Source organism: Mustela lutreola, chromosome 1 (genome assembly GCF_030435805.1).
Source record: "Mustela lutreola isolate mMusLut2 chromosome 1, mMusLut2.pri, whole genome shotgun sequence".
Classification (NCBI taxonomy): Eukaryota; Metazoa; Chordata; class Mammalia; order Carnivora; family Mustelidae; genus Mustela; species Mustela lutreola.
In genome coordinates, this window is record NC_081290.1 from 229,258,148 (window position 1) to 229,273,693 (window position 15,546).

At 41.4% G+C, this 15,546-nt stretch overlaps 1 protein-coding gene across 3 annotated transcripts; it reads right to left on the reverse strand.

Annotated features, from left to right (window-relative positions):
* Positions 1–12,632: 12,632 nt before the first annotated feature.
* On the reverse strand, positions 12,633–15,520 carry GVQW3 (GVQW motif containing 3). Of its 3 annotated transcripts, none has more exons than XM_059188558.1 (2): positions 15,362–15,520; positions 12,633–15,106 (listed from the first exon to the last, which is right to left on the reverse strand). In XM_059188558.1, exon 2 carries the CDS (start codon positions 14,904–14,906, stop codon positions 14,256–14,258), a length of 651 nt encoding a protein of 216 aa, XP_059044541.1. In that variant the 5' UTR covers positions 14,907–15,106; positions 15,362–15,520; the 3' UTR covers positions 12,633–14,255. The 3 variants fall into 3 exon arrangements, with proteins under 3 accessions (XP_059044541.1, XP_059044534.1, XP_059044524.1); XM_059188551.1 differs by having other exon boundaries at positions 12,633–15,257; XM_059188541.1 differs by having other exon boundaries at positions 12,633–15,270.
* Between the last annotated feature and the right edge of the window lie 26 nt (positions 15,521–15,546).

Here is a 15,546-nt window from a genome sequence, read left to right on the forward strand (position 1 = left end):
TAAAAGTAATAGCCAAAAGCTACTTCCGAAAATTCAAAATCCCTCAACTGAAACTGACCAAGACAGCTATAATGGATAGATTAAAAACATTAAAACAGTCACAACTGTACTCTATGTGATCAAGAAGCTAGAGAAAACACTCAGCTTGTTAGAGACACAGAAGATGACGAAGAGGTCCAAGTCACAGTAGCCACAAACATGCTCAGAGCCCATCTCTTTGTTTCTGAAGACCGTTCTCCAATAAAAGGAACCAGAGTTCTTTAGAGAAATGTTTGATTGAAGATCTAGAAGAGGGAAAAATACAAGATGATTTCTGGAGCACACTGAAGTACTAGAAAGTAAGGAAGTGTTCAAAAACAAAAGAATGGGAACATGTCAAAGAGATACAGAAGCCAACCCGAAAAGGCATCCAATGGCCCAAACTGAAACAATCTGAGTAATAAAATAAATAACATAGCATTGAATTATAATCCAAAATATCAAATAAATATACATGAACCCAAAATGATAAAATACTGACCGAATCAATAAAGTGGGAAGAAAGATAATTATTCTATACAGAATTCCAAATAACAGATGCAGATATTCTCCCTTTGCAGAAGATGGAATATAATCATTCCCCTTCCTTTGGGTGTGGGCTGAACTGGGTGACTTGCTTCCAAAGAACAGAAAGGAAAGGAAAAAATAGTGTCTTTACAGTAGGAAAATCTATCAAAACTACCTTAATCAGGTGATTAAAGTGAAGGTCACCAATGATGTCATGTGGCTATCATGTGCTCTCTAATTTGATGTAATAAAAAGAACACTTTAGCTGATTTCTTTCTCAAAACCTATAACCCCAGCTAATCACAAGAAAAACATCAGACAAACCCAAATTAAAGGATATGCTATAACATACATGACCAGTGCTCTTTAAAACATTCAATGTCATGAAATGTTATTGAAAAACATGATAATGTCATGAAAAACAAGATAAGGCCAAGAAACTGTCATGGGTCTGAAAAGACTAACAATATATAATAAGTAAAGGAGATCTGAAATCTTATTGATTACTGGGATAGAAAAAAATCATTATTGGAAAAGCTGATGAAATCTGTATAAAGTGTGGGGTTTCATTAATAGTCATGCACAAACGTTGGTATCTTAGTTTTGGGGTAAGTGCACCACAGTAACATAACAACATTGGGAGAAACTAAAACTGGATGAGGGGCAATTTGGAAATGCCCTGTACCATCTTTGCAAATTTTCTGTAAGTCTAAAATTATTCCAAAATAAAAAATATATTTTTAAAAAAACAGGTCAAGGGGCGCCTGGTGGCTCAGTCATTAAGCGTCTGCCTTCGGCTCAGGTCGTGATCCCAGGGTCCTGGGATCGAGCCCACATCAGGCTCTCTGCTCAGTGGAGAGCCTGCTTCCTCCTCTCTCTCTGCCTGCCTCTCTGCCTACTTGTGATCTCTGTCAAATAAATAAATAAAATCTTAAAAAAAAAAGACAGGTCAAATTTCTTGAGATAGAAATCACTGTATTTGAGATGAGGAATCCACAAAATGAGATTAAAATTAGAGTAGACATTTCAGAAGAAGGCATTAGTAAATTTGGGGACACAGCAATAGAAACTAAAAGAAAGGGAGGAAAAAAAAAAGAAAAAAATTAAACAAGTATCAGTGGGTTATCGGACAATTCAAGTGGCCTAGTATACATGTAATTGGTGCCCCTAAAGAAAGGAGGGGCAGAGAAAATATTTGAAGAAATAACATCCATAAATTTCCCAAATTTGGTGAAAAGTTCTGGCCCACAAATCTAAGAAGCTCCATGAGCCCCAAGCACAAGAAACACAAGAAGTACTGTACTAGAGTTTATATAATCAAATCACTAAACTCAGTAATACAAAAGAAGCCTTAATACAGAATACAGTAATACAGAAGAGCAGCAAAAGAAGAAACAGTACATATAGAGGAACAAAGATAAGAATTACAGCAGAAATAATGCAAACCAGAAGACACTGGAGCAAAGTCTTCAAGGCACAGAAAAAAACTGTCAACTTACAATGTGAAAATATCTTTCAATAACAGATGTGATGATGGGAAAAGAAGAATCTTTTCAATAAACTGTTGCAGGAGTAACTGGAGATTAACATGCAAAAGAATGAAGTTGGACACTTACTTTATGCCTTATACAAAAACAAACTCAAAATGGATCAAAGACCTAAATATAATAGCTGAAACTATAAAATCCTTGGGAGAAAACATAGGGACAGATCTTCATGACTTGGGATTCGGCAATGGTTTCTTAGCACAAAGCAAGCAAATATATATATATATATATAAATAAATAAACTGGACTTCCTCAAAATTAAAACTCTTTTGTACCAAAATTAAAACTCTTTTGTACCAAAACTCTTCCTCAAAATTAAAACTCTTTTGTACCAAAGAACACTATTAAGAAAGGGAAAAGACGGGCGCCTGGGTGGCTCAGTGGGTTAAGCCGCTGCCTTCGGCTCAGGTCATGATCTCAGGGTCCTGGGATCGAGTCCCGCATCAGGCTCTCTGCTCGGCAGGGAGTCTGCTTCCTCCTCTCTCTCTCTCTGCCTGCCTCTCTGCCTACTTGTGATCTCTCTCTGTCAAATAAATAAATAAAAATCTTTAAAAAAAAAAAAAAAAAAAAGAAAGGGAAAAGACAATCCACAGAATGGCAGAAGATATTTGCAAATCATATACAGATAAAGGTCTAGTATCCAGAATATATAAATAACTCTTTCAACTCAACAACAAAAAGACAACCCAAATAAAAAGTGGGCAAAGAGCTTGTGTAATAGACATTTCTCCAAAGATATACACATGACCAGAGAGCTCACCAAAACATGCTTGACATCATTAGTTATTAGGGAAATGCAAATCAAAACCATAATGAGATTCTACTTCACATTCACTAGGATGGATGGAGATATCTATATCTATCTATCTATCTATCTATATGGAAAATAATAATTGTCATATATATGTCATATATACAAAATTGATGAAAATATGGGGAAATTGGAACCGTCAGTTCATACACTGCTGCTGAGAATGTAAAATGGGTGATTGCTGCAGAAAACAGTCTGGTGGTTCCTTAATAAGTTAAACATAAGCTTACCATATAACCAAGCATTTCCATTCTCAGATATGTACCCAGGAGAATTAAAAATAGGTGTTCAAATAAAAGTCTGTACATACATACATAGCAGTACTATTCATAAGTCAAGTTTATTCTTAGTTCTATATAGAATAGATCTTATAGTATATTAGAAAGCAGATGTGTATCAGTGGATGAATGGATAAAGAAAATGTGGTCTATCAATGCAACAGAATATTATTCAGCCTTAAAAAGTTACATAGGAAGTACTGATACATGCTACCACATAGATGAGTCTTGAAAACATGTTAAATGAAAGAAGCCAGACACAAAAGGCCACATATAGCATGATTACATTTATATAAAAATTTCAGACTAAGCAAATCGATAGAGACAGGAAGTGGATTAGTGGTTGGTTGCCAGGGCCTTGGGGTAGGGAGTGATGGGGAGTGTCTGCTTAATGGATACAAGATTTCCTTTTGGGGTAGTAAAAATGTTCTGGAAATAGACAGTGGTAGTGATTATACAACACTGTGAACATACTAAATGTCATGGAAATGTGCACTTTAAAATGGTTAAAATGATGAATTTTGTTATGTGAACTTTGCCACAATAAAGAAAGCAAGTACCATAAAAGTCTATTCTTTTATTCATCCATCAAACATTTATCCAGACAAGCTCTATTTTGGCTGCAGGGAATACAGAGAACAATCACATATGGTCTTGTCTTTTGAGGAGTTCATGGGCTGGTAAGGGAGGAAAAACACTCTGCAAACAATTAAGTTCAATTAAGTGTTAATGTTTCTTTGACATTAAGAGTGTATATGTACATTCAGGATGGCTGCTTTGCCATTGCAGAGAACAGCAATGGTAAGGTTAAGGCTCGAGTGCTGAGTAGGGGTTTGCTGGGTGGATGGCAGCAGCAAGGAATTCCAGGCAGAGGGTGTGATCTGTGGAAGTTCAAAAAGCTGGGGTCCAGAAGACACCAGTTTTCAGTGTTTACAACACATGTACAGCAGTGTGAAGGATGGGCTTCAGGACAGTGAGGTGATAGGTGGGTAACCACCTCAATCCGGTCTCAGCAGGTGATAACTAAGAAATGTAAGGATAATGACATGGACCCCACTGGACATGAGGGCCCAAGAAAGTGTGATGCCACAATTAGGCCACTTGGTGGGTGGTGAACACTGCATGTCCCTAAGGTGGGTCTGCAGGACATTCTGTTCTCAGGGCACATCCAACCAGAATTTACTCCCCTCCTCCCCATCTTGTGTGTTCTCATTTGAAACCTACTTCCCTTTTCCTTGGGTTTCCTCTGTTTTCCTGTTTAAAATATGTGTTACTATGGAAATGTCATGGCACTGTATAGTGGCATTTACAAGTGAAGTGTAAAGAATTTTCAGAACATCTAGAAATATAAGTCTATGGTTTAGGAATATAAACCCTAATGATGTGATAGCATTCACGCCTATAGACACTGTCATAAATATAAACACACCCGAAAATTTGAGACAGCATAGAGGAGATAGTTAAGAACTTTATTAGGATTTATGTGCCCAGATTTTAAAAATATATATGAGAAATATTAAAAACATAAAACCTAACACACTACTTGGGAAGGACATCTGGAAAAAATAAATGACAGAATGCCAGCATTTACTTATGAATACGCACCTCTGGAACAACCAGAGGGCCTGGACACACCAATGAAACTTGGAAAAAACTTTGTCCTACTTCGATGCTTTAAATACATTCCCTAGGGGCACCTGGGTGGCTCAGCGGGTTAAACCTCTGCCTTCAGCTCAGGTCATGATCTCAGGTCCTGGGATTGAGCCCCGAATGGGGTTCTCTGCTCAGCGGGAAGCTTGCTTCCCCCACCCCCACCCGCCTGTCTCTCTGCCCGCTTGTGATTCTGTCAAATAAATAAAATCTTTAAAAAAAAAAAAATTCCCCAAAAATTGTCCGTAAATCAACTGTTAGGAAGTCATATTTATCAAATGGAATGTTGACTGCTATTTCAAAGATATCTTAACAATGTATATGTTAGTAAAGGCAATTATTACCAGTGGAGTAATGGAAAAAAATTCACTGGGTTGAGTGAAATTCAAGGTCCTTCATTATTATCCTGGCTCAGCCACCAGCTAGATGTGTGATTCAAGAAAAGTCACTCAACCTCCCTGTGCCAATTTCCTCATCTAAGCAGAGCTGTAATTCTGAATTTTCACTTATTAGGTTCTTAAAGCAAGATTCAGGGGGACTGGCCCACAGGCCAACATCCAGTTTCTTCTGAGAGGTACAACTTCACACTGAATCCTGGGGATGGTATAGCCAGCAGGCCAGTTAACCATTGTTTTGTGTTTTTCCTCTTTAAACTCAACTTTCTTGTTCCCACAATCATCCTATGTGTGATCTTTCTAACTTTCTGTCCTGGATTCTTTATAAAAGCTTGTTCTTTACAGCTGTCCTCTGGGAGAGATGGACAATCTAAGGTGGGAGCCCATTTTCAGTGGTCCTTCGACCTCTAACCCTTTCCCCATGCCACAAGGCTGGGCACAGCCCAAGGGCAAGGGCCCAACCCTCTTTGCCTCAGGCAGGCCCAGACCTGAAGGAATTCACCAAATGAATGCTATGTTCCTGGAGGAAGATGAGGCAAAGAAATGGGTCTGGTGAAATACCTGAACTCTAGGGGTAAACTTTTGGCTGCTATTATCCAACATTCCTGAACCTTCCAAAATTTCCACAATGGGGCAGGAATATAAACATACCACAAGCATTAAACCCTCCTTTTCCTGGCTTTCTGTCAATGTCCTGGCCTCCCACAAATAATGCAAACTTTGCCCAATTCACCAGCATTGGAAACAGGACATGGGGAACACATCTTTAACAGAAACAGCCATGACAGCCTCTGCATCTGTTCTGTTTAAACAGCAATGACACCACGCCACTTGTCTTTGTGGACCTAACACCTGCCATCTAGTCCCAGGCCAAGACCCCTGCCAATTGGTTTCAGAAAAGGCCATCTATCAACAGTGTTTAGGCACCACCTTGATTAATCTGCTATACAGGAAGGTACAAAACATAACTTTAAGAATTATTTGTCTTAAGCAAAAACAGGTTTAAGCTTTATTAACTGGCAAGAGCTAGAAGGCAATGGGTCAGGCTTTGCTGATCATTGCCATTTTGTGGAGTAATTCAAGAGCAGTTAGGAAGACTAAAAAACCAAAGGAAATCGCTATCTACTGAGTCCTTTACCGTGTGCCAGGTCTTGTGCTGGGGGACACCTGCGTTAAAGTAAGCCTCATATCTAATAATCACTATATAACATGCTATATTCTTGCTCTTGCCTGTCTCCCCCACTTACAAGTATGCTCAGGAGGAGGAACGTTTTCTTGTCTCGTTTATTGTTGTATCTTCCGTGTTTAGAACAATGTCAGATACACGTAAGCAGTCGATAAATATGTGTTGAACCAACAAAATGAACAAATCTACGAGATGAGTGTTGTTATTTTCCTTTTACAGATGAGTAAATTGGAGTGCTCCGAGGGTGCAAAATGAAAGGCACATGGGTCGTTAAGGAGCCAGTACCCGTTCTTGCTCTTCTGTTCTTTCTACCAACCAAGAGACTTACACTTTGATCTTGAAGAACTATCTCGGCTTGACAAATCTATACATGTACATAAATGTGTACATATGTACATGTGTACATATGTAATATGTACATATACATATGTGTAAATATGTACATATACTCATTTGAAAGTCTGAAATTTTACCAAAGAGGTATATTTGGCATTTTAATAATAAACATTTTGCTAAAGCAACAATAAAGGACAGATTTTCCCAAGATAACAACCTTTTCATCTATGGATAGGCGTTATTTACATCATTTCTCACTTTAAAATGCCAGGACATGTTTACTCTTCAGACACAAACAAAAGTACAGCAATTCCAGATTCCATTGAAATCACATTTGCAAACTTTAGATTTGTAAGTTACAATGGTAAGATGACTAATGATATGCTTCAGAATTCTCAGGGTGGGATGCCAAATATTCCCATGTACATCCGTGCTGGGTGAGCATCCCGGTATGGGAGGAGGTAGGCCTGGCCCATCAAAAGCCATTCCTAGTCTAACAAAATTATGTGGAAGGCTCGAGGATTCTTCAGAGAATCAGCTGTAATAAAATCCATCTTGAGAATACTCACTTTGTATGAAAGAATGCAAGAGAGTGAGGTTACTTTTGCTTGGGAGAGTATTTCCATATCCTTTCCCATTGTCAGAACACACTTGATCCATATATGCTCTTTTATTTATCTAGGATTATGTAACAGGAGCGCGCCACTCATGGTAACTTCTCATATCACTTCGGCCTTTTTTTTTTTTTTTTTGTTAGGGATTCTGGTCACTTGCCTTCTCCTCTGCGGCAGGCCCTTTTCCCTTCTTACTACCGATAGAGTATCATACAACCTCCACGTCCACCCAGGCTGTTAACCGTTCGAGGACCAAATTAGTGGTTTGGCTTGTCTCCATTGCCACCTTTTGGTGCTACTGTTTTATTCTGATGGTAGAGGTGGTAAGTAATATTTTGTAGAAATTTTTAGAAAGAGAAGAAACAGAGAAATTAAGAAAACACATAACTGGGGCACCTGGGTGGCTCAGTGGGTTAAAGCCTCTGCTTTTGGCTCAGGTCATGATCCCAGGGTCCTGGGAATCGAGTCCCGCATTGGGCTCTCTGCTCAGCGGGGAGCCTGCTTCCTCCTCTCTCTCTGCCTGCCTCTCTGCCTACTTGTGATCTTTGTCTGTCAAATAAAAAAATAAAAAATCTTAAAAGAAAAAAAAAAGGAAAGAAAACACATAACCGAGCCACCAGGAGTTAGCACACCCATTCCAGTCATTAAAAAAAACCAACACATTTTCGGATTTATATATACTATTTTGTGTACCAGTCTTTTCACTTAACATTACAAGCATTTTGCCATGCTGTTTTAACTGTTCATAAACATTAATTATAATGACTGCATAATAGCCTATTATATAGTCATACGGTAATTTATTTAACCAATTTTCTACTGTTGGACTTCTGGATTGTTAAGTATAAATTCTGCCCACATTTTAGACTATTTCTTTAGGACAGAGTCCCAGAAGCGGAATTAGAGGATCAGAAGATATAAACATTTTTAAAGCTCCTGATAGATACTGCCAAATTGCTTTTTAGAAAGCTGTTGCCAATTTACACTTCTAACATTGCCAGTGTGTTTCTCTACCAATCCAGATCTGTCTAAAGGATAATAAAATTTAAGTAGAACACACAGTCCTCAAGCTATTCATGCAGCTGGAGAGCCTTCATGACCGCAGCACAGAGGCCTATGGCAAAGGTCAGACCTATTGCTGGGTATGCAATTAACAATGAGTTCGTGTGAGCACATGGGGCATGGAAGAGGAGCTGTACCGAAGTGGGGAGTAAAGGAATTAGATGTCAGACTGTTGAATCTAAGGCCTGGGTCTCTTTCATCCATTGCTGCACCCAGCACACAGGACAGTGCCTGGCACATACAGTCACACAACAAAAATGTGTTGAATTAACACAGACTGTTCTTTCAGACGCATTTTTTTCCCCCCAGCGGCTATAGGAGTTAGTCACTCCTGGATTCAAGGGAAACTTGACTGGTTGGATTGTAAATACCCTTGTCAACATCTGTGCGATCCTGAGATTCCACTTTAGTTTTAGAAAATCGGCTTAACTGAAGGTGACGCCATAAGGCTCTCTTTAGGGGAAAAACAAGTAAACATATCTGAAAGGTACACCCTGGGCACCAGCACGCAGAGAAGTGTATGATTCAGTGAGTGTTGTTACCTCCACAGTAGTCACTTCCACAGGTGAGAATGTAAACTCATTCAAGCGCTGCCCATGACCGTGGTGATTTTGGACCCACCTTCAGTTCATTCGGTTACCACACTAGTTGCAACGCTGAACTATCTGCAGTATTGCCCAAACTGTTTGAGATATTATAAGGGCATAATATAAGTAGTAGTGTGCATAATACCATTTTTAGTCAATGTGGTTGAGATAAACTAGTTCATTCAGTTCTAGTTCACTCTGCTGGCACTGTAAAGATTCCCTTCAATATTCCATTATTTTTATATAATAAACTGTCAAACACTGCTGGATCAATATGGCATTAACAATGTTATTGATGGAAAAGGATCAATCTTCTGTCATTTTGTATATACACTTTATATACATTGGACCAGGTAGGCAAACTATGGTCCATGGGCCAAATCTGGCCCACCATCTGTTTTTCTCTTGTGTGTAAGCTAAGAAGTCTAAGAATGGCTTTTTACATTTTTAAAAACAGTCGAACAAAATCAAAATAGTATTTTGTAACATGTGAAAATTATATGAAACTCAAATTTCAGTATCCATAAGTAAAGGTTTCTTAGGACACAGCCACGTTTATCTGTTTCTGTATTAGCTAGGTCAACTTTTGCAACAATAAAATGCTGAGCAGTTATTAAACAGACTGTAGGGCCTACAAATCCTAAGGCATTTCCCTTATGGAGAAAATTTGTTGACCCTTTCACTAGACCCAAGGGTCCTTAGAGGTACTTAAGTTTCTCAGTATAAATTTTTTATTTCTAGATATTAAGACTGGGAGAAGGGTGATGAAACTGGGACAGTATTTGCAAGGATCTGATAAGGCAGAGACTAGAGAAGATAAATACATCCAGATTTCTTGGGGTACTGTGTAGAGGCCGGTAAAATCTGAGAGGTCTGATCCAACCAAGAAGCAGTTGGAGAATGCAGGGTTGCATATACAGTTCCAGTAGCAAAGGAACATCTTGCTGATTGAGCTACAAAGGACCCTGGTGAGACCCAGTCCCCAGAAACCTAGTGAGCCTTGCTGACAAGGTGCTCTGCAAATAGCAGGCTGGGTAGCAGTGTATGAGATGCAGAGACAGACAGTTCCCCAACAGTAGCCTCCTCCTTTACTAGATGTCCTCAAGTCAGTTGGTACCCAAATTGATCCAGGCATCTCCATGGGCAAATCTGAACTCTAAGAAATGGATCTGAAAGGAAGGCTCTGAAAAGCAGGTCCCAGGTACACATTCTTCCCAAACAATAACATTTCAGTGAGGATTCATAGCCAAGGGCAGAATTCAGAAGACTACAGAGCTTCCCATGTTTTTTTTTTTAAATTAAAGATTGGTGAATATTCTCTCTGTTTTTGCTCATTAACAGTGGGGCAAGTGGAAGTAAGGTAGGGAGTGGTGACAGGTGGAGGAAGAATTAGATAAAATCACTGATGGGATGATCTGCCCTGGAAGGTGTCTACTCTCCTGGACTTCCAGCTGTGGAATTTAACATTCTATATGGATTTTGAACCAGAATGGGATGAGGAGAGAGATCAGTCTGAAAGCCAAAGAGATTTCATTAACTGACCATGTGCTGAGCTTGAGAATTATAGTCAAGGTTTGCAGATGGCCAGCTCTCCTCCTGATGTCCTACAGAGAGCCAGGCTTCATCTTCTACAATTAGGGGAGCTTACCCTGAGAGAATGGGATTTGGATGTTGTATTTCTTTTCTTTTTTTTTTTTTTTTAAAGATTTTATTTATTTATTTTACAGAGAGAAATCACAAGTAGATGGAGAGGCAGGCAGAGAGAGAGAGAGAGGGAAGCAGGCTCCCTGCTGAGCAGAGAGCCCGATGCGGAGCTCGATCCCAGGACCCTGAGATCATGACCTGAGCCGAAGGCAGCGGCTTAACCCACTGAGCCACCCAGGCGTCCCTGGATGTTGTATTTCTGAAAAACATTCATGACTCCTGAATACCTGAGATAACCAAACTGCCTCCTTAAGAAACGTGTAACACTGATTGCCTCTGGGGAGTGGAACCACTGGTGGCTAAGGGTGGGAGAGAGCTACTTCCTCTTCCTGGTCTGTCTCTTAGATAAAAACAAAAACAAGAACACATCCCTTCATGTTGCCCCACCCTGCTTCTTGAAGATAGGAAAGAAACTTAGGGACAGGCAATTTCCCTACTCAAGACTATAGGGCTGAAGTGGGGAGCTGGAAAAGGACAAAAAATTAGAGTTGTAAGTTGAACGGAAAATCTTGACCAAGAGGGAGGGAGGTGTGATCCTGAACCAGAAAACAAAGCACCAGTATAACAGAGGAGAAGGAGCAAAGTGATAGAGAATAAACAGAAGTGTGTTAAGAAAAGCCAAGGACAAGAGCCTGGGGGATGATGATAAGTAGATTCTTGAGACTCAGGAAACCTGTGGGGCAGGTGGAAGTCCAAGATGTAGTTCAGGGTAAATTCTGTGTCAGTGATAAAACAGATTTGGTTGGGGGCGCCTGGGTGGCTCAGTGGGTTAAAGCCTCTGCCTTCGGCTCAGGTCATGATCCCAGAGTCCTGAGATGGAGCCCTGCATCAGGCTCTCTGTTCAGCAGGGAGCCTGCTTCCCTTTCTCTCTCTGCCTATTTGTGATGTGTGCCAAATAAATAAATAAAATCTTTAATAAAACAGATTTGGTAGGTGGGTGGGCACATGAGAGGTACTGTAATACAAGAATTCTCTGGGGATAATCATAGGAGCTTATGCTTTGGCCTGGGGCTTAGTGTTTCTGGGCAGCCATGTATGGATAGTTTGCTGTGTGATGAGTGTTCTGGCATAAATTTTACTTCCCCAAATCTGAGCCATCTTAGGGGCTATTATAATTTTTTTTTTAAGATTTTATTTATTTATTTTTTGGAGACAGTGAAAGCGAGAGAGTGAGTCTGAGCTGGGGTGAGAGGCAGAAGGAGAGGGACAAGCGGACTCTCCACTGAGCACGGAGCCAGATGTGGAGCTTGATCCCAGAATCCTGAAATCACAACCTGAGGGGAAAGCAGAGACTTAACCAACTGAGCCACCCAGGCACCCCAGGTCTATTATCATTTCATTGAATATTTCCTGGGAATTTGGTTTAGGGAGAGCCATAGTTTGACCTGACTAGTACACAGCACATGATCTAAAGTAAACAATTAAGTCCTTTTCATTCTACATACTAGTAACATTTTGAACTCACATTCTTGACTACCTGCTTCTGGTTGCTGTGTCCAAACCCTGTCTGGGCCAGCAATGCTTCTCGTACCCTATGCTCCAGCATGGTCTTGGTCCAGCATTTTTGGAAGGCTCACTCCAGCCCTGTTCACAGAACAGGAATAAGTCCAGAAATAAGTTCTCTCAGGTTGGAGATAAGGCCTTGAAATACTGTTGTAGGATCCTGGCCCTGGCCAAGGAGCATACAATTTTCCAACAATTACCACTGAGCCTACCAAGGATTAATGTGAGGTTCAGCCACCAAGTTGCAATAGCCAGCTATGGGGGCTTTGTTCCAGAAGTGCAGGGTCCCTGGTTGCAAGTGCTTGTGGGGAACCAGGGCCTCACCTGATGTGGAAGATGTAATGGTCCTGAAATGGAATGCCTACAAATGGCTAAGCATGTAGAAATCTATAAGCTGTTGTTTGGTTTAAGAGTTCTTTTGCACAAGACTTTTTATTTGTGGGATAAGGTCTAGGTTTCAGAGCACTTCAAAACTGACAGGTATTAGTAGGAAATGTCATTTTTTGGAGAAGATAGAGACGGTGAAAGAACAGAACTAAATATAACTATGTTGAATAAATAAGCGTTGGGCTTCTATCAAGCAATATGTTTTAGTAACTTACTAGTTAAATGATAGGGACTGTTACCCATAAAAATCCTTCGGTAAAACAAAGACATTGGCTAATCCTGTGAAATGCTCTAACCATCCCTTCACTGCACTTTTGTCAGATATTTCTGAGATGTATCCAGTCTATTGGAAGCCACTTGGGAAAAGTTCCATTCCATAAATCCTTGTGGAGAGGCAGAAAGAGATAAAAAAAAAAAAATTAAACTTGCAGAACTTTTTCGGGGGGGCGGGCGTGGTTGATGGGAAAACTAGATAATCAAGTAAGTGAGTTATTATAAACCTATCCACAGATGCAGGGGAAGCAATTTATAAACTTATGGCATAGTTAGGGCGGAGGAGAGGAAGCAAATTATCCAAAATTGTTCATCTTGTACAATAAACACCATTACCTTCCTCCAGACTTTGCTATTTCAGCCAACAGTGCCATCACTTTCATACCAATGCCAGTTCGAAGAGTCAGGCAATTCCACCTGCTTTGGGAAGCTTTCCCTAATTTCCTAGCCTCCTGTCTCACCCTTCTTTATGGATCCAGTCAGGAATCATCTCATCTGGATGTCTACCCAGCCAGCCCTTGATGATTTTGTTTTATACCTTCACAGTGTCAATGCCCAGCAGCGTTCTAAAAACTGCATGTGCTCAAAAGCCACCTGATACTGGTAGGCATTAGTTACTAAAAACAGGCCGCTGTGTGGAAATCAGCACATAGGCAGCAGACTCCCTTAAGTCAAGGTCTAGAGTATCACCTTGTCTTCTCCTCACACACTGCGGCCTGGGACTAAGTCCACTGGCTTCTATTTTCTGGGACCAAATCCTCCCCTTCCAGCAGAGGGGATACACAAATGAGTGTGTGGGGGGGTCCAGGGCACAGGACTCATGAAATGAATCCAGCTTTTCTGTAAGAGACAGGTGTGTGAGAAAGTGAGTATAGGTGGCCAACCCCTGAGTACTGAGTGGTTGCCACTGAGTTATTTGGGCTGGATATGCCCTTAGCCACGCTCACTAAGTCAGCATGCCACTACCTTCTGTACCATACCTCAGGTCCTGCCTGTGAAGCAGGCTGGGACTGTAGGCTTTCTTTTGAGGTCCTCCCATAATATGCCTTCATGGGCAGAGAAGGACTCCAGGAGGTCCCACCTTTCAGGTATGATCCCCTAAGGCAGAATGTTGAGAACACAGGAACACAACAGCCACAACAAGCTAAGGCCTGGGCAGTGAGGAGATCCAAACTTTAACAAGCAAAAGACATCAAGAAACAAGCAAGTACCAGAGATCAACAGGCAAAGTTCCTCAAAACCAGAAGACGGCCCAGTAGTCCAACAAGGGTAACTAAGAAGGTGGTAACACGTGGGAAAGAGTGATAAAGACTGAAAATGGATGAGCAGCAAATGAAGGTGCCTAACTGTGAGGCAGCTTTCTAGCTCAGGCTCAGCTACCTCACATTCCTTTTACCATGGGGTGACCAGTCCTGAGCTGCCCTGGTGGGAAGGCTTGTTGATGATGAAGCCTGCAGAAGCTGGTTGGCAGGGTAGTGGTTTGGGGGATGGGATACAGGCAGAGGTATCTTCCCACCAGCTTCACACTCGAGATGAGTCCGTGTTTCAGAACTTATCTTTTTCCTTACACACAGGCTATTTTTATTTTTCCTCATTTCCTTTGAAAGATCAGACTGAAAGTCAAATCTCTGAGGTTTGGGTTCATCCTTCAAAATACCTGATACAACTTTTGCAGATATTTTCCTCATATTTAAGTTCTCTTTCAAAATGAGTCTAACGGTTTCTTTATCTAAATTTAACTCTTCCGCCATCATCCTCACGGTCAACCGCCTGTTTGAACAAACCAAGTCCTTGACCTTCTGGATATTTTCATCCGTCCGGTGGGTGACTGGACGACCACTTCGGGCGTCATCTCGGACATCTTCCCGCCCTTCTTTAAACCTTTTGTGCCAGTCGAAAACTCGGGCCCTTGACATGACTTCATCTCCATAAGCTTTTTTTAAAAGGTGGTGGGTCTCACTTGCGGACTTGTTCAATTTCACGCAGAATTTTATACTAATCCTTTGTTCTAGATAGCGGTCACTCATTCTGGCACTTAAACAGCACACGAAAGTGAAAAGACCACAGCTGTAAGGGGAAGAGAGCGGAACCAATCTTTACAGGGCTCCAAGTGGAATCATGTCGCTCGTAACGATCCTCCAGAAGCCTCACCAGGGAAAAGTAACTGCTTCTCTTGAGTTTTCGTCCCTCAGCTTCCGGTTGAGGCGGGGAAACCCATCCTGAAAAGCTAATAGGGCTTAAGATTAGCTGCAAAACTGGGGAAAATGAAATCTCCTACAACGTCTCCGTTCAACTTGTGCACGCAGGTCTGCGGAAAGTGGGCAAATCAGTCAACAAGGTCTTTCGATTCCGCGGCCCTTCAGCGTCTATGGCGATTTCTGCAATAGAGACCTAAGTGGTGGCAACGTAAGCAAGCAAGGAGAGATATAACGTGCAAGCTCGCCGCCCCAGGTCTGCGGAAACCCCCGCACGCCAAACCTACCGACGGTGCCGGGGGCTCGCCAGCTCTAGAGTCCCGAGAGACATGCCCGCATGCGCAAAGCCATCGCCTGGCGGGGTAGGTTGTGCGCACGCGCACTGCGGCAGCCCGCGCCAGGCCTCGCCTGCACCTCGCCACACCCGGTCCGGCGCGCTTCTTTGCGCGTGCCCGCCGGCGGAGAAGTCGGC